This window comes from Bubalus kerabau, chromosome 19 (assembly GCF_029407905.1).
Source record: "Bubalus kerabau isolate K-KA32 ecotype Philippines breed swamp buffalo chromosome 19, PCC_UOA_SB_1v2, whole genome shotgun sequence".
Classification (NCBI taxonomy): domain Eukaryota; kingdom Metazoa; phylum Chordata; class Mammalia; order Artiodactyla; family Bovidae; genus Bubalus; species Bubalus kerabau.
Genome location: NC_073642.1, coordinates 45,996,456 through 46,016,791, shown reverse-complemented (window position 1 = coordinate 46,016,791; position 20,336 = coordinate 45,996,456). Strand labels below are relative to the sequence as shown.

Here is a 20,336-nt window from a genome sequence, read left to right as displayed (position 1 = left end):
GTCGGACACGACTGAAGCCACTTAGCAGCAGCAGCAGCAGCAGTGTATTTTTCTGTAGTAAATTGCCTTTAGATTTTCTCTTTGCTTTTAAACAAGAGACATCCTTGTACTTACAGGTATTTCAACTAGAATCAAAAAAGAACTCAATTGAGACTGTGCCACAAAAGTGGATTAAACAGGAAAAAGAGTTATTCAGCAGAACAGAAGTATGATGAGACATAAGACAGAATTTTGAGCTATGGCAAATAAATAGGAAAATAAAAAACACATATAGGGATTTGTAACTGATAACATAAGTGAAGTCACAACTGATGACACTTCAGGGGTTTTCAATACGTCAGTTAACGTGGGGTTGGCCTAGGAAAACATTGCTCTGGCAGACTCTGTGTTTTTAGGATCTGGCTAATTCCGAATACCAAACTGCTGCTGCTGCTGCTAAGTCGCATCAATCGTGTCCAACTCTGTGCAACCCCATAGACGGCAGCCCAACAGGCTCCGCCGTCCTTGGGATTCTCCAGGCAAGAACACTGGAGTTGCCATTTCCTCCTCCAATGCATGAAAGTGAAAAGTGAAAGTGAAGTCTCTCAGTCGTGTCCAACTCTTAGCGACCCCATGGACTGCAGCCTACCAGGCTCCTCCGCCCATGGGATTTTCAAGGCAAGAGTACTGGAGTGGGGTGCCATTGCCTTCTCCGAAATACCAAACTAAAGCTAGGAAAAACAAAACATCGAGAACTAGTTGCACCGTTCTTGGACTCTGTCACATTCTTACTATATAGTTGGCTCTGCTGATGTTATAGAGAGGATGGATAACATACCTGAAAGGTTATTTTTGCTCCTGGATGCTTACTAACAATTGCCAGCTGATGTCCCTGCTGCCACTTAAAGAACAGGCGCTGGGTCTTGGCATCAGGCAGACAGGCCTTGTGGTCTCGCATCAGGTCTTTTGTGATAAACTTGCAATGGTTTCCCGAGTGCAGTGTGGCATACAGAAGGAACGGATCATCCTCAGAGCTGAGCCGGACATAAGAATGGACACAATCAAACACACGTCCAAAGAGGCAGAGAACAGCATTCTTCACCATGCTGTTTACTTATTTCTCTACTTTCCCCAGAAGTATTCTTTGCTCTTAACTGATATGATCAATCAAGGATACTTATGAACTACCTGCAAGTCTTCGCCTGGTAGACAACATGATCGAGAAAACAGATGGACAGCTACAGGGAAAGGAATGCTAATGCTTAGGATTCTTAGCAGTTCAACTGGACTCTACCACTAGAACGGAGAATTCTAGCAGTAATTCTCTCTTCATACTTAAAAGCTGGTTCTCTATGTCCCCATGGAGTTTTCCTCATCTGCCTCATCCACTACAGAGCACATCTTTCCCCTACCCTTTTCTTCACCTGAATTCAAGAAACATTCATAATACTAACAGGGCAAGAGCACACTTTGTTGCAAAAGTAAGGGGCTAACCTCAAAGCTGAAACTGGTATCTCCAAATAGCTTCTGGATAGCCATCCTGATCAGCACCCAAAGGTACCTCCAGTCTGAGAAGAGCCAGGAGCTCAAAGTCTCCAATGAGTCCTCAACATCAGTAGTGAGTGCTTGAATACATGTGTTGTAAAAACAGCAGTAGTTATCTTGACTCAGGAGATTCAGATGGCAACATGTGATTAAGCCATATACCTTGATCCAAATGACCCAAAGTGGATCCTTTACAGGATGCTGCTACTGCTGCTAAGTCACTTCAGTCGTGTCCGACTCTGTGCGACCCCAGAGACGGCAGCCCACCAGGCTCCCCCATCCCTGGGATTCTCCAGGCAAGAACACTGGAGTGGGTTGCCATTTCCTTCTCCAATGCATGAAAGTGAAAAGTGAAAGTGAAGTCGCTCAGTCGTGTCTGACTCTTCGAGACCCCATGGACTGCAACCTGCCAGGCTCCCCTGTCCATGGGATTTTCCAGGCAAGAGTACTAGAGTGGGGTGCCATTGCCTTCTCCGCCTTTACAGGATACCTTATACTAAAGTATTTCAATTTCAAGTGAAATGAGAAAATAACTGGAATCTGTCTTTAAAATAATCTTCAGGAAAAAGAAAAAAATGTGGGGGTTATATGGAACAACATTAACAAATGAGAGTAGTTACGGGAGCTGAGTGACAGTCATGGGGGCATTCACTATACTATTCTCCCTAGTTTAGGTTTGAACATGCTTCTTTGGCACATTAGTGGCAAACAGAGTTAATGTTAAAAATTTAAATACTCAAATCCAAAGCCATAGAAGGTGGCTGAATCAATCTTTACCACTGGGTTTGGAATTTCAGCATATACAATAAATACAGGCTCCAAACCAAGCACAAGACCAATTTCCAACAGGCTTCTTGGTTATAACACTACCGTTACTCAGTTCTTCTACCTATGAAAAATAATGATGATGGTGACAGCAACAAATACAGATGCCTTCCATGTACTTGGTGCTGTGCCAAGAGCTTCACATGTACTATTTGCAAGTATTTTCTCACTGAATCCCCATGAGGGTTACCTATGAAGAAAAGAAGACACAGAGAAGGGAAACACTTCCCAGACAGGAAGTGACAGGGCCATGATCTGAACCAGGGTAGACTGATTCTCAAGCCTGCGATCCTCAGGTTTAGCCAATGCTGCCTAACATGACTGAAGGAAGGGCATTACTATTATCTTATAGTCTTGGAAAGATGGAAGTACCCACTCCATGAATAAATAAAAGAACTTAGCTACAGAAAAATGAGATTTGATTTGGGATCTGAAGGAGGGGTTAGTTTCCAGCCTTATGCATTGAGTGCCATTTGACTTTTTTTTTTTTTTTGGCTGCAGTGTTTGGCCTGTGGGATCCTTAGTTCCTTGACCAGGGATTGAACCTGGGCCACAGCAGTGAGATTGCCGTCCTAACCACTGTACTGCCAGAGAATTCCTCCATTTGACCTTTTAAAGAACAAACGGTTTGGACAATACTGACAAATCTTGAAGTTATCACATTCAACCCAATGAAACTTAAGACTCAGGACTGAGGTTCGCTTGTGATCCATGCTAAGTTGTAAATAAACCTTTGTCAGCATAAACAGTATGAGAACCTAAATGCGTGCTAACAGTTAATACATGGTGTTGTAGATCTGTGCTCATCCTGACTAGCTACTTTCTGCATACTCTATGGACACCGTGTATTTCCTTGCTGATCGTATTTTCCACTTTCCTTTGGTTTCCTGGGAAGCTGTGGCTCCTAACAACATTCCCTTTATATTTAGAATAAAATCCAGAGCCCACGAGGTCTTCTGTAATGCGCTCCCTGCCTTCTCTGCGACCTCAGAACTGACCATCCACACTGGCCTGCCAGCTCCCCTCATTCCTGACTGATAGCCCTCTTTTCCCCCTCCCCATCTGCGGTGGGTCTTAGTTGTGACACGCAGGATCTTTACTTGTGGCATGTGAACTCTTAGTTTTAGCATGCAGGATCTAGTTCCCTGACCAGGGATCAAACTTGGCCTCCCTGAACTGCGAGTGCAGAGTCTTGGCCACTAGACCACCGGGAAGGCCTTTTTTGGTGGTGTTCAGGGCCTTTTGAACACCTGCTGTTCCTTCTGCCTGGTAGTTTCTTCCCACTACCTCTCCTCCTTTATCAAACAACTCACTCGTTCCCTTCAGCTCTGCACCCTCCCCAAGGCCTTTCCTGATGATCTCTCCATTTACCCACCTTGATACCAGACCTAGTCCCCTTCCAGGTCCCCACTCTGCCTCACTGTCTTCACAGCTTTGGTCACTGCCTGTTTATCTGTTTACCTGTCTACTGTTACATTCCAAGATGACAGGGACTTGGTTTTGTTCACTAGTGTTTCTCCGAGAACACAGATGGTGCTCGTATTTGCTAAATATTTGTTAAATGATCTGTTCAGGAATTTATGGCATGCATTCTGTGTACTAATCTCATTTGGGCTTTAACTTATTTCTCCTTTAAACTGATTTTTCATCTATTTAAGTTTATCCTGCTATAAAAACTATATTTTTATAAGCTGCCTCAAATCTTTTTTCCTTTTTTTTTTGGAATGAGGCTGAGTATACATATATACTCACACACACATGCACTTTAAAAATAGAAAACAGGTAACAAGCAGATGACTGGAGCCTAGTGTAATTCACTTAATAACTTCAATACCTACATGTTGTCAGCAAAAAAAAAGCTGGCTTGCTTTTGCATCTTTTCCATCTCAACTCTTCTCCACCGGGAATTTTGAGTTAACATGTGCTTCCGGCCCAGGACCAGCACTTGAAGATTCTGCTTGGCGAGGTGAGAGACCACATTCAAGAGCTGAAAAACACAAAGCCAGTCCCCAAGAAAGTCAGGGAAGAATCTCAAGTAAGGGGAGTGATTCTTCCAGATGGTAAGCTCAATGGGTCAAACAGTCTTTTCTGGTAAGAGGTGAGAAAACATTCCTAAAGTCTTTTCTGGTAAGAGGTAATTGCCCATCTTTGTAAATAAGCCCGAGGAAAATGCTTCCTTGTTACAAATGATTATCTAACACCTGCCCACTGGCCAGGCTACATGGGATACCTGGGGAGGTTTCTAAGCATAGACAAGATGAGCTATTTTTAAACTGTGTTCCGTAGGGCCCACTGGGAAAGAGGTAAGAAGGATGGGGTTTGGTTCCTATACACTCCCAACCCGGTTTCAACCCAAACAGCTCAGTTTTTGTCTACTTATATATTGGTATTCTGCACAGATTTTTATTTCAATAAAGGATGGGTCAGATGGTAAAGAATCTGCCTACAATGCAGGAGACCTGGGTTCAATCCCTGGGTCAGGAAGATCCCCTGGAGAAGGGAATGGCAACAGAGGAGCCTAGCAGGCTACAGTCCATGGGGTTGCAAAGAGTCAGACACGACTGAGAGACTAATGCTTCTTTTATTAAAAGTTTGTAAATGGCTGGGATACTTCTTTTTTTTTTTACTTAAAGTTTTTTAACTTTTAACTTTGTATTGGGATATAGCTGATTAACAATGTTGTGATAGTTTCAGGAGAACAATGAAGGGATTCAGCCATATGTATATATGAAAATACTGAATTTTCAGTCAACTTTTCCACATCATGATTCTGCTAAGACTGCTACTTTTCACTGAAATCCCTCTTTCCTTCAAAAGGTCTGTTAGTTGTCATCCTCCAGCTTATTTTCCACTCAGTGAATGTACCCCATATTCTTTCCACTTCCCACATGTCTTGTGTGCACATGGATTCCTCTTAAAAGTTTGAAGTGGGATTTTTAGTAAACCCTGCAGTTTGGTGAGCTTGCTTACATTCAGTCTTTCATAAGTAAAAGTCTATGGACTACTTTCATGTACAACCTATTAAACTAAGCTATAAATGAATATTACTAAGTACAATATGTAAAAGCTAATAAAATATTTTAACTTAAGTTATACAACAGTGTATCGGAAATATAAAAGTTCTATAATTTATAAAAACTCCAGGGCCTATGAAAATCACAAGTTGAAAGTCATTGAAGAAATCCTTAATTTTCTTGGGTCTTGGTTAAAAAGGCATTTATTTTAGCCTAGCTTTCCTTAACTCATAAATTTCTTCCCATGTAGACTTTCAGGATATTAGTTAAAATTCTTTACTCAATAATTTTTCATTCATTTGGTCAGTTGTCAAATACTGCTTGAGTACCTGTTAGTCTAACACACATGGATTCTCTCTGTTAGTCTAATAATGAATTAGTGAGAGCTAAACTTTTAAGTACTATTTAATGCTTTGGATTTATATGTATTTTTAGCCCATTCTACCCATTCTACTCCATTACTAATCTTATTATTTTAGGAAACAGTAGTTAGTTATATGATCTCTAATTCTTAGTTCTAGAATGAATGGACAGAATGGACACAAGTTGGCCACTGAATGACAGCAGAGAAGTGTACCAATACCACTGTGAGGACTCTGACCCAAAGCTTTACAACCAGAAAAAGTTATGAGTAATGGCTTCTCTGTTCACTCAATAGTTATTTCCCAGAACTCTCCATGTATAAGGCACATGGTAGGTATCATAGCTTACAAAGTTTAGAAAGATATGGCCCCTGACTTCAGTGAGGGAGTGCCTAGTAATTTTCTTATCCAACTCTCAAGCCTGGAAAGATGTATATGCTGGTTCCACATATACTGGATGGTTAATAGACATTTTCTGATTAGCTGAAGAAAACGCATACCTCTATTTTGAAATAGAAAATGCCTACCTCTATTACTGAAAACTTGAAAAAGATAGGCAAGAAGAAAAGTGAAAGAGGAAATCACTCATAACCTCACTACCCAAAGATCTAACTCTATTTGCCAGTCTATTTATCCTAAGCATTTTTATATAATCTTATAAGGTACTACTTTAAAAGCTGGGTTGGTAATCAAACATCTTCACTATGGAAGTTTAGTTCAGGGATTCAAACACCTCAAAACATTGAGAGTGAATCTCTTTCTAAATGCACTTAATAAATTTCCTTTCTTAAAGCTATGCTGAGATTACAGATTATTTTCAATGAGCCCAGATACAAAATGGCAACTGAATTCATTAAAAGGAATGACAACTGCTTTCTAAAAATTCCTGTATGAATTCCCACAAAGTTACTCTCAATACCAAAAAAACCCCAAACAAAACCAATTTTTGATACTGATTCCATACATATGAGAAGACATGGCTTAAAGAAAAACACAACTGGGTCTTCACATCTGTGTGTGTGTGTGTTTAGTCACTCATATCTATACCTCGGTTTAAATAAATAGCCTTGAGTTTACTAATATTAAGTTAAAGACAGGGGCCCAAAGAAGAGCAGAAAGGGCTTAGGTTAGCTTGAACAACTCTGGGGCACCATCGTGTGGCTGAAAGGTCTCTGCTAGTGGCAGCTCTCTGGTAATGATGCAAACAAGGGAGAATAAAGACACAGGAAAGAGAGATGAGTGTACAGGATGGAATAGAGGCATTTGCCTGAAACTCTGTAACAATCTAGCTATGAGCCTACTTCCTGTGAGGTAAATTCCAAGACTGGATCCAATGGGCTGGCCCAGAGTCATAGATAGAATAGTAAAGAAAAAGAAAACGGACCTTAATTCTATGTTAGATCAAAAATAAAACTGGGAGAAATTTCCACTTCTGGGAAGATGGAGTGGATGTACTTTTCCCTATTTCTTCCACTATGTACAACTAAAACCCTCAGATGTTTTATATATAAAACAAATGCAAGACTTTGTAGAGATAAAAAGGCAGACTGGCTAGGGACCTTGGGATTTCCTTTTCGCCTCGTGTATCCTATACTTTGAGATCAAGAAGCCAGCAACCTGGAAATGCCATGGATGCAGACAAAAAAAGACCAACAAAGGCCGGTTCTCTCTAGCCAAAGGACTAGAAAAGATGAAGTCTAGCAAAACAGAAAACCTGTTAAAGTGATAACACCAGCAGACTGATGTTACATGTGTGTGCGTATATGTGTGTGTACATATGTGATGCTTTCAGCAACCATTAAAAATGCTATACAAAGATATATATTCAAAAACACTATGATTTTTTTAAAAAAAGCCAACTATAGACACATAAAAATGGAATTCTAAGAAAAACTCAAGCAACCCACAGGAAGGCAGGAAAAATAAAATGGAAATAGGAAATAACGGTGATAGAAAACAAAAAATAAAATGGCAGACATAACGCCTAACATATTAATAACATAAAATATAAAGGATTTTAATACATCAATGAAAAGACAGGGCACACCTATCAGAATTTTATTCATTTTTAAGGCTGAATAATATTCCATCGTATCTATATACAACATTTTATCTATTCACGTCCATGGATATTTGGGTTGTTTCTAAAACTTTCCTTCCTGAACTTATCCTATAATGAGGAATATTGATCATAGCTATCTTGCTTGGGAAACTAGCATAGGACTTCTATCATGTCTGTAGACGTCAGATCCTAAAGGCTTTAGAGTTTTGAAGATCTACAGTCCATAAAACCCAGGAAGTGCCAGAGACTGCAGAGGGGAGGTAAAAAGTTAAACGACTAGGGAAAGGAAGTTATACTTGCTATTTAGGTTTACTCAGAATAGCTCTTGCTCTCATGACCCTCTCCCACCTCTCAGACAGCTTTTCTACTTCCTGAGCATCCCTACCCACTTATTTCCAACACATGTAGCTCGGCCAATTGTATTTTTACCCTAAGCTCAGGAACTACTTTTCAGGTTTACACCAAAAGTAAGTCATGTATGAGTAATGTCACTTATGAATTAAAAAAAAAAACTTTATCTATTCCTACTGGAGACAAACCAAATTAGAACAGAATCCAAGCCAGAAATTGTACCAAATATTAAGCTGCAAATATTAATTCTGCAATGTTTACTCTTCTGGTTTTTGGAGAATTATCCTTCAGACGTCATAAAGAGCAATGTGGGAGGGAGCATGGTGAGAATGGATCTCAGCTTAACCTTGAGGTGCCAAGTACCCGGAGTTCTGGAAGCAATTTGGAATTTGAGATATTCTCCAGAATCAGCTGTACTATGTATTTTGCTCTGCTGTGTGGTTCAGACTCCAGACCCCTTGGGCAGGTCCAGAACTGCCCTTACCATCTCTGGATTCTCCAGGTTGAGAACTTCCCAGAGTGGATCTCAGCTTCTCCTGTCAGAACTGCCCTGAGCTCAAGGAAACTCTTCCACAGCTCTCTCATTTAAACCTAATCCCTTTTCAGAGTCTCAAGGGGAGAACTGCCTCTTCTACAGTATCGACCATTCTGTACACATGGATATTTTTCACATACTCCTTGATCCTTCCTATGAAGGCCTAGTTTGGTCTTGGATGAACCTTGAAGATAAGTCAGACACAAAAGGACAAATATTACATGATTTCATTTATATGAGTTACCTAGAGGAGTCAAATTCAGAGACAGAAAACAGAAGGGTGTTTGCCAGGGGCCAGAAGAGAAGTGAATAAGGAGATACTGTTTAATGGTACAAAGTTTCAGTTCAGGTGATGTTCTGGTGATGGGGATGGTTGCCCAACAATGTAAACTGCTTAATGCCACTGAATGGTACACTTGAAAATGGTTAAAATGATATATTGTATGTTATGTACATTTTACTACAATAGAAGTTTTATTACCAAAAATTTTAAATATAAACAAAAGTAAGCAGAATAGCATAATGTGCCCATCACCCAGCTTCAATAATTATCAGCTCATGGCCAATCCAATTTCATCTATATTTCTACCAACTTCTGCTTTGGATTATCCTGAAACAAATCCTAGACATCACATCATCTGTGAATATGTCAATGTATTTCTAAGTATAAGGACTCTTAAAAAAATAAGCATAACACCATTATCATATCTAAAAATATTAACAATTCCTTAATATCAAATATACAATCAGCATTTATATTTGTCTAGGTTATATTGCTTTTTAGTTTTAAAAAAATCAAGATTTAAAAGAACTCCATACACTGTGATAGCCTGACTACCATTAAAGAAATGTGGCTGCTATTCTGATGGAAGTTCCCACATTTAGACTTTGCCAACAGCATCCTGTGGTATCATGTAACATATTCTCTAGTCTTCCTTGTTTCCTATAAATTGGCAGCTGGATCTACAGACTTGATCAGATTCAAGTATGTATGAGTGTGCATGTGTATATTTAAAATTGTGGCCCTGATAAAGTGAAAAGGGTAGTTTATTCATTAAAAATGAATGACAACCTTCTCTGTCAGTCATTAGGCAGAGGGTACTGGGGATGTGAATACCAATATGAAGACACATTATTCCCAGCTCCGGGAGTTTGCTGTCAAATGACTGTAATGTGATGTAAAAAGTGCTAAGACAGAGGTTAAAGGACGGGCACCTAAATGAGACTGGGGGTGGGGATGGTGGTCAGGGAAGTCACCACTAAGGAAGCGATGACTGAGCTGAGTTTTCAGATGAATTATTCAGGCAAAGAACGGGAGTTTCCAAGGACAAGAAGCAGCATGTAGTTTTTTTTTTTTTTAAAGCAGCAGCATATTGGTTGAACGGTGAGGGCTCTTTATTAATGCACTGAATTCAGGGAACTGCAAGCTGTCAAATGTGGAAGGATGACACAGGGAGTCCCAAAAGAAGGCTGGAATTGACTACAGGGGTCAGATCACGAAGGTCCTTGTAAACCGTGATAAGGAATCTTTTACCAGCTGAAAGCAGTGGAGAACAACAAAGCATTTAAATAGGCGCATGACATGACTACCAGTTTAAAGAGATCAATCCTGTGAATTGCAAGGAGGCTGGAATAGGGAGATCAAGTAAGGGAGCTTCTGCAGTATTTCAGGTAACAGATGATGAGAACTGAGATGCTGGTGGTAAAGATGGAGAGGAGAGAGCCTTCTGGAGTAAAGCAGAACTGAGCAGACTTACTCACTGACTGAATGTGGGAAACAAGGAGAGAAATAAACCAGAGAAGAGCTGGACAACTGGATAGATGATGGTAGCAAGCCAGGGTCTGTGAGAGGAGGAGCTTATGATATGTACCAGGGGGTAAATAAGCCAGTGGGCAGTCAGTCAGGAGACCCTATCCAGGAGAGGGCTTTGGGACGAAATAAAGATTTGAAGTCATCAGGAAACACACATTGGCAGGAGCCATCAGCAAGTGGAAGAGGTCTCCAGTTCAGTTCAGTCGCTCAGTTGTGTCCGACTCTTTGCAACCCCATGAACCTCAGCACACCAGGCCTCCCTGTCCATCACCAACTCCTGGAGTTTACCCAAACTCATGTCCATTGAGTCAGTGATGCCATCCAACCATCTCATCTTCTGTCGTCCCCTTCTCCTCCTGCCCTCAATCTTTCCCAGCATCAGGGTCTTTTCAAATGAGTCAGCTCTTCGCATCAGGTGGCCAAAGTATTGGAGTTTCAGCTTCAACATCAGTCCTTCCAATCAACACCCAGGACTGACCTCCTTTAGGATGGAGTGGTTGGATCTCCTTGCAGTCCAAGGGACTCTCAAGAGTCTTCTCCAACACCACAGTACAAAAGCATCAATTCTTGAGCAGTCAGCTTTCTTTATAGTCCAACTTTCACATCCATATATGACTACTGAAAAAACCATAGCCTTGACTAGATGGACCTCTACCAACAAAGTAACGTCTCTGCTTTTTAATATGCTGTCTATGTTGTCATAACTTTCCTTCCAAGGAGTAAGCGTCTTTTAATTTCATGGCTGCAATCACCATCTGCAGTGATTTTGGAGCCCCCCAAAATAAAGTCAACCACTGTTTCCCCATCTATTTGCCATGAAGTGACGGGACCAGATGCCATGATCTTAGTTTTCTGAATGTTGAGCTTTAAGCCAACTTTTTCACTCTCCTCTTTCACTTTCATCAAGAGGTTCTTTAATTCTTCTTCATTTTCTGCCATAAGGGTGGTGTCATCTGCATATCTGAGATTATTGATATTTCTCCCAGCAATCCTGATTCCAGCTTGTGCTTCATCCAGCCCAGCGTTTCTCATGATGTACTCTGCATATAAGTTAAATAAGCAGGGTGACAATATACAACCTTGACGTACTCCTTTAACAAACCCAAAAGGAGCAGAGGATGAAAACTGAGGAATCCTATTCTTTAAAAGATACAGAGCTATAAGAAAAGCCATTAATGGAAGCTGAGGAATGGCCTGAGTGATAGAAAGAAAACCAGGAGAGAGTGATGTCTCAGAAAGACTATAAGGAGCACTTCAAGAAGGAAGGGAAGACTAAGTAACAGCACTATAGAAACACCAAAATGTGGCCTGCACCCCGGAGGAGACATCCTGATGATGCCATGGTGGCAGGAGGGAGATGTCACTTGCCTTCCTTAACTCTCTTTAGCTAGTTAGAGCCCAGCACTCTTGGACACTGTACCCAGCGTCATTCCCTGACAGGTTCTAATGCTGTTATTAGATGTGTGAAATGAATGTCAGTTGCTCTTCAAGAACCAAGGGAAGTTTGAAGATAGTTTTCTTTAACGTATCTGATGTAGAAGGGGAGCTTGATAAAACAGAAAAAATTATTCTCCCTGGGAATTGTCAGATGCTGTTATAGGTGCAAACTGCAACCAGGTAAGGGTGTTTGAGAAGCAAGGCCTCATGTATTTGATGAGTCTAAGCTTTTGGAGGCTTCACTTTTCTCAGATAAAACCATGCAAGTGTTCACACCAAGGAGGCTGTGAAGTGATTTCATCTTTGACCTGCCCTTCTTTACACACACACACACACACACACACACACACCCCTGCAGTTCAGCACCTGAGCTGAGAAAGGAGATCAAATTAATTTTAAACAGAATGCTGACATTAAAGAAACTATTTTTATTTATAGGTGGAAAAACTTAAAATTCCATTAAAGAAAAGAAGAGAAATTCTTAAAACAACCACAAACAGCCTGCATACTGTTCCAACATGAAAAAAGATCGATTTCTCATAAGAGTTACACACTGGTTGTCTGGAACACTAAAGCCAGGAAACACGTCCACTTTTTATGCCATTGTTTTACTAAAGACAACCTCATGGTAATGTGGTACTTGATCTAGGATGGAAGGTGGGGGGCTTCCTATTTGAGTCTGGGTGGATTTCAGGATATGATGAGATTAAGTCAGAGACAGACAAGAGAAAGCGAGAAAGGAAACGAAAGACCCTGGATCCTTTAAAACCACTTCAGGTCACAATGACTGATGAACTCTATGGAAGGCAGTGTTCTCAGATTCAAAAGACCACAAACACACTGTTTATAACTGATGCACTGTGCTCTCCACCAAGTTTACAGCAGAAGAAACACAGGAAGTTATAACTTACACTACAACCCTGGAGTTTTCTACTTGTTTCTATGTTCCTACAGTCTGCAGGCAAGCTAATATTCAGTTTCAATCCCTTCTTTGTCTTTGCTTCTACCACTTTTCTCCTAAACTACGTTTTCAGAAGAGAATTCCTGTTTTAGAAATAGTCCTTGAGTGACTGCTATAGTCAGCGTTTTTCCGTGCAGCTCTGGAAATGCCAACTAGGAGGAGAGTGCAGGCAACCCACCACCGTTGTGGCTCAAGGCTTCTCATCATGTTTTCATCTGCCAGCTACCCACCGGTACTGTTTCAGCCTCAGTTCTATGTTTGAGAATTATTGCTGCTTGCTAGACAGAATGGAAGGGAGTAATATCACTTTCTATTTAAAGAATGTTAATGATACTTCCTTTTAAATTAAAAAAAATAATTTTATGTATTTCTTTATTTGGCTGTGCTGGGCCTTTGTTGTTGCAGGGCTTTTCTCCAGTTGCAGCAAGTGGGGGCTACCCTCCAGTTGTGGTATGCGGACTTCTCATTGTGGTGCCTTTTCGTGTTGTGAAGCATAGGCTCTAGGTACATGGGTTTCAGTAGGTGCAGCTCTGAGGTGCTAGAGCACAGGCTCTGTAGTTGTGGTGCATGGGCTTAGTTGTTCCAAGGCATGTGGGATCTTCCGGGATCAGGGATTGAACCTGTGTCTCCTGCACTGGCAGGAAGATTGTTTACCACTGAGCCACCGGGGGAGCCTAGTGATACTTCTTTGCTGGACTTGTTTAAGTGTTGTATACCATGTAAGATCCAGATTAACATTTGTTGAGGATCAGAGTATTGGAAGAAGGTAAGAAAAGGAAGTGTTTTAGAGAAGCAACAGAAGCTGGGGCAAGGAGGGAGACGGAAGCTTTCACTGGGTGGTATTCAAGGAGTGGAACCTCATAAGCCTGATGGCGTAATTTCAGAGAGGAGAGACTGACACTGAGATGGAGTCCTGCTCTCACCTCTGGGACCATGTGCTTTAAGTACAGCTTTAAAACTCTGATTATTGACCTAATATATAAAGCTCTTTGAATCTGTTGGGAGAAATTACATACACAAAATACTACTACTTTATTATGTCATAAATGATCCCATTGGTTTACATGAGACTCACCATGTCTTGTATCCTGCTTTCGTCAGTCATTGGTATTTTAGGGAGATTTCAATGATCTCATGTTGTCTTTAGTCAATGAAACAATTCTACCGAGGAAGAGAAATGCCCTTCCTGCCTTGGGAACATCCTGCCAAGTGTGGGATGTGTTTCCTGCCTGCCATGTCTTCTCTGATGCCATTAGCACCCACACAGTTATCCAGCCTTTTAGAAAATGATTAAATTATTGGTCTGGATGGATTTCCTCACTCAGCCGAGAGTCAGAGCTGTCTAGAAGACAGAAGATTTGGCTCCTGACTCATAGTGTGACTTGTCTGCAAACATTTACACACATTCTTTGGTCTTTCTAGTTTTTCTGTAAAATATCTCTTTCCTTTACCATTGTGAGGCAGGAAAGCATAGTATTTTGAAGACTGAAAACTAGTTTCAAGACAATTAAATTAACTTATTCTGATACATATTAATTTCCACTTTTTTTTTTTTACTGCTCTGCATGGCTTGTGGGATCTTAGTTCCTCAATCAGGGATTGAACCCAGGCCCCTGGCATTGGAAGCTCGGAGTCCTAACCATTGAACCACCAGGGAATTAATTTCCACTTTTAAAAGTTTATTAAAAACTTCTCCCAGGGTTCTAGATCCAGTCCATGTACAGGGAATAATTTGCTCATTCTGGGAAAGTATATAACCACTTTCAGGCTCATAAGCCACCATTTAATGACTAAAAGAGAAAGAATATGGTGAGCAGGGCTCTGGAGGATTGAAAACTTATGTTTTCTTTTCATGGCTGCACAGCTTCACACAGCTTTTGTCTTGGCAGAGAGTAACACACAACTGTACACTATGGCTGTGCTTAGTGTACAGCCCGACTTCTTGTGACCCTGTGGACTGTACACTGCCTGGCTCCTCTGTCCATGGGGATTCTCCAGGCAAGGATACTGGAGTGCGTTGTCATGCCCTCCTCCAGGGGATCTTCCTAACGCAGGGATTGAACCCAGGTCTCCCGCATTGCAGGCGAATTCTTTACCATCTGAGCCACCAGGGCTACTGGTTTTGTTTTCTGGAAAAACCTTGTCAATTCAAAATATATAAAAGACCTACGTATATAAAAAGACAACTTGGACATGCCCAGTTAATGCTCCAAGCCATCTATCTATCTGTGCAGTAGAAGGGCTTACATAGTGTGACTCTAACAGACATAAAAAAAGACTTTTCCAATTTATATCTACTATTTAATAGCATAGTAATTAAGTAATAAAATAGTAATAACAACAGTAATGAAGAGCACAAGCTTTAGCATTAGGCTGCCAGGCTTCAAATTCTAGTTCTCCTAGGACAGAGCTGTGTGACCTCTGATACATTTCCTCTTTGAGCCTCTACTTCATTGTTGGTAAAATGGTGATGTGATTCCATGGTGGCTCAGAAGGTAAAGAATCTGCCTGCAATGCGAAAGACCTGAGTTCAATCGCTGGGTCGGGAAGATCCCCTGGAGAAGGGAATGGCTACCCACTCCAGTATTCTTGCCTCAAGAATTCCATTGACAGAGGAGCCTGGTGGGCTGCAGTCCTTGGTGTCGCACAGAATTGGACACAACTGAAGCAACTTAGCACATGCATACAAAATGGACATACAAATTGGGTTATTGTGAGGATTAATTCAGATGCATGTAGATACAAAGCACATGGAAAAGTATTCAATAAATATTAGCTATTACCAGACGGTACAGCCTGGATTAGTAAATTTAGACCTCAGAAGCCTGGCTGTTCCAATACCCCCTGCTCCCCATCAAAATAAATAAATAAATAAAAGGAAAATGGAAGGAAAGAGAATAAAATTTAAGAAGAGAAAGAAAAGAAAGATTCTTTCGGTATTATCACAGACTTGGATGATTTTTGTGTTACTCTCTCAACATGTTAACAGTAGAACATAAACTTTCAGGATCAGATGGCAAAAAGAACACATGCATCTAATCTTAATCCCACTTGAAACTCCTATTAAAATTATCATACAGAGTCTTTCTAAAATGACAAACCCACAGAAACCTGAAGAATAAGAGGGGGGGCAATAGCAATAAAATCTTAAAGCTGGCGACACAGGTGGCAACTACCTTGCAGATCCGACAGTCAAATCCGAAGAGGGGTCAGTTAAGATCCAATCTAGCCTCTCAAGACCCCAGGATTGGAAACAAAGGGGTGAGGCCAAATGGGGGTGTGAGGTTCACTAAGGAGAAGCAGGTAAACACTGCTGAAGAGGCATTAGATTCCTAGACTGGTGTGCCTTCTGCCTCCATCCAGCTTCCTTGATAGCTCAGCGGTAAAGAATACGCTTGCAATGCAGGGGATGTGGGTTCAATTCCTGAGTCAGGAAAATCCCCTGGAGAAGGAAATGGCAACTGACTCCAGTGTTCTTGTCTGGGAAATCCCATAGACAGAGCAGCCTGGTGGGCTACAGCCATGGGGTCAGAAAGAGTAGGACACGACTGAGTGACTGAGCATGCAGGCACGCCCCCACCCATGTTGCCTCTGATAGGTGGGAAGGGAAGTCTGAAGATTCATTACTTGGATGTGGTAAATGAGAGGAAATCTAGACTAAAGCACCAAGCACATGTGACAGTGTGGTCACCACACTGAAAGTAGAGATTGCATGAATGCATGCATATTGAATACAGAATGCAGAGAGACTCAGATTATTTCCCCCTGTACTTGGCTCTCAGAACACTGGCAGGAAGGCCTTTACCTTGCAGTCAAGAGACTGAAAACTCTCCTATGGGGAATCTGACCAGCGAAAGAGGAAAAAAACCCTAAAGAGTCTGATTACTGGGAATTCCCCAACAAATGACCCACTCAGTTCACCTGGCTAGTAAAGTCAACCGCAACAAGCCCCATCTACATACATACTCAAGAGCTTCCAACGAGCTCTTCAGATCATGTTTAATCGTAAGCAGACAGTAGAGAGTTATCAGAAAGCTGTGAAGAGAACTCCGAAAGGGAAGAGTCTAAAACAAAGAAAACCAACCAAACATAAAAAACTGAAATAGCAAGGACTGTAAAGAGAGAAGGCAAACCCCCTGCAAAAACCTCTTGTAAAAATCCTATGAGGGGCTTCTCTGGTAACTCAGTGGTAAAGAATCTGCCTTCCAATGCAGGAGACATGGGCTCAATCCCTGATCTCGGCAGATCCCACATGCATGGAGCAACTAAGCCTTGTGACACGACGGAGTCTGCGCTCTAGGGCCTGCGAGCCACAAGTGCTGAGCCCACGTGCTGCCACTACTGAAGGCTCATGTTTCTAGAGTCCGTGCTCCGCCACAAGAGGAGTCACTGCAACGAGAAGCCCGTGCACCACAACTAGAGAGTAGCCAACACAGCAAGGAAGACCCAGCACAGCCAAAAATAAATAAATTTTAAAAAATCCTATGAGGTAACAGTGCATTCATGAAACAGACTTTTTTTAAAGGAAGAGAATAAAGAAAAGCCCTTGGGAATTAAAATATACCTGCCATCCTTAATGATAATAATAAAAGTAATACATAGAAGACCCTGAGGAAGTCTGCCATGAAAGGAGCAAAGAGACAAAGAATAAGAAACTCAGGAGGGAGGGGGGTTCAGGATGGGGAACATGTGTATACCTGTGGCGGATTCATGTTGATGAATGGCAAAACCAATACCATATTAAAGGTTAAAGTAATTAACCTCCAATTAAAATAAATAAATTTATATTAAAAAAAAATTCAGAACTAGTCTGGGAGGTCTGACATCTGAGTAACAGAGAGGAAGGTGTCATCAAAGAAACAGCCAAAGAACACTTCCCCAAACAAAAAGATGTCAGTTTCTAGAATAAAACAGTCCACTGCATATCCAACTTCATGGATGGCAAACAGACAATACCAGGCTGTTCTACTGAAAAATTTCAGAATACCAGAGAAAAAAATTCTAAAGCTTTGAGAGAAGGAAAAAAAAGAAAAGCAGATCATACAAAAAAGATAAGGAATCAGAACAAACTTCAAGGGTAATTCTGGAAACACGATAACACTGTCTTCACAATTCTGAAAGAATGTATCTTCAGGGAGCTGTCATCTAATAGTGACAACACAGCCCTTTCCTCACACAACTGGGGTTAAGTTTGCTATTCAGGTTTCCAAACCTAAACAACGAAAAGCAAGAAAATTGTTTATACTATAGTCAAGGTGGTGTAACCTGGCTGGGTTTGGGGCTGGGTAGGGGAAAGGAGAGGTTTAGATAAAGAAAAGATTAGTCAGGGCACATGGGCTTCTCAGGTGGCCAAGTCGTAAAGAATCCGCCTGCCAATGCAGGAGATGGAAGAGATGTGGGTTCAATCCCCAGGTCAGGAAGATCCCCTGGAGTAGAAAATGGCAACCCACTCCAGTATTCTTGCCTGGAGAATCCCATGGACAGACGAGCCTGGTGGCCCTTGGGGACACAAAGAGTCAGACATGACTGAGCACACGGCACATAAGGAGCTTCTTAACTTGGTGGGTACAGGGGTGTTAAGTTTTATTGTCAGTCTTTACATTACACATTTTCATTTAAAGTCTTCTTTATACATGATATGTTTTACACACACACACGCTTTGTACTATGAACTGTATGAAGTTACCAATATTCTACCATTTTTGAAGTACAAAAAATAAGCCCAGAGGTTTAAACCAAATAGTTCAGGCTCAGCAATGTAACTTGTGCCCTTGAGGCAATTAAGAGTCTAAGTTTCCCCACAGGCAAAGTGGAAAAAAAAAAACCCAGAGGATTTCTTAAAGCATCATGAGCTCTCATAACTATATAACTCTCCTATTGTGTATGTGCGATACAATCATTCCTGTCCTCGAAAATGTTAAAATGTAAGACTTGAATGGGGAAATTCCTTTGTGTTTCCCAGAGAAAAGATCTGGCAAGTACTATATTCGCATAACTATAGTTTAATAATATAATAACAACAATGAGGACTTAGGAACAGCTTTTAGAAATCCCCAAGCCCTCACATTTCCCTCACTTCTGCTTTTCTTAGCAGAAATGGGGACACAGAAACTGGAAATGACAGGAAGCAATAAAGGGGATGTGATGTGAGGGACAGATGTGAGAGGAGGAATTAGATTGAAAAGGAGACAAGGGTATTTGCTATTCTCTAATCAAAGTAGAGACACGGGTGGACCTAGTGGGTTTGGGGAGAAGAGCTGTTTTGAGGCTCTTTATTTCAGGCATATTGATTAAAAATTAACATAAACCAAAAAGTAGAATCTTTGTCTCCCTTAAGCTCTGATTTATCTGGCAATTATGATGCATCAAAAGCACCTTATAAATCTTTGTATATACATTATCACTTCATCCTCATAGGTGCCCTATGAATTTGAATCATTGTTACCACCCTGCTTCAGACACCCTTTTAATATGAGGTAACTGAGGCTCAGTAAGGTTAAGGAAGTAGCGCAAGGTCACAGGACAGTAAACAGCAGAGGTAGCTTTCTACCCTGAAACCCACCTTAGTAATCCGTAACCTCATGGTGATTCAGATGGTAAAGAATCTGCCTGCAATGCAGGAGACCTACGTTTGATTCCAGGGTTGGGAAGATCCCCTGAGAAAGGGATGGCAACCCATTCCAACATTCTTGCCTGGGAAATCCCATGGACAGAGGAGCCTGGCGGGCTACAGTCCAGCAAGTCACAGAGCCAGACACAACTGAGTGACAAATGCTTTCACTTTTCACAACCTTATGCAATAAACTCTCTATCCTAACTCCTTTCTTTTCAAAATGTTCCCTTCTTAATCCTGCTCCTTATTCTTCAGCTATCTGTAACTATGATTTTTCCAGCAGCATCTACTGCCCCATCCTTCCTAAGTGAGTTGTGGGAAATGCCTAGGTACTTTTGTTTGAAAGCCTAACACTGTATTTCTCACACTGGGCTATATAAGAACAGCACTTGGCAATATCCTCCTGAAATGACAATTTACTGCAGGTTTTATTTTGCAGGAGAATCTTGGTTATAACAAACAGAGATGCTGTGTTATCTTTAAATGCAAGATGGGCCCTAACTTTTAGGATAAAACAAGTAAGGCTGCAAGATACTTTGTATTACTTCCACATGACTTGAGTCATGGGAGGTCAAATCTTCCTTTATGTTCATTCAGTACGAAATACCTTCACACAGACATGTGTCAAAAAATAAACCAAAATAAATAAACCCTCCCAAGTATGTGAGGTTGTACATTCCACTTCCAAGGTAACAGTTTCTTCCATTAATAGTGCAGCCATAATCTTCAATATTTTTGAAGATAATAAGATTTTTTGAAATGTTCCTAATTTAAAAACTGATGTAAAAAATATGGTCTCCAAGGCATTTTACCCGCATTTTACCCTATTTTGTAAATAC

At 41.0% G+C, this 20,336-nt stretch overlaps 1 protein-coding gene across 3 annotated transcripts in view; it reads right to left on the bottom strand.

The window, feature by feature from the left end:
- The window catches only part of PRORP (protein only RNase P catalytic subunit), a 134,550-nt gene that overhangs the window by 3,201 nt on the left and 111,013 nt on the right, over positions 1–20,336 (bottom strand). For all 3 annotated transcript variants that reach the window (XM_055555768.1, XM_055555770.1, XM_055555769.1), the window contains 2 exons: positions 4,188–4,336; positions 818–1,013 (listed from right to left, as the gene is read on the bottom strand). In XM_055555768.1, coding sequence (XP_055411743.1) covers positions 818–1,013; positions 4,188–4,336 — 345 coding nt within the window. The remainder of the gene's footprint in view (positions 1–817; positions 1,014–4,187; positions 4,337–20,336) is intronic.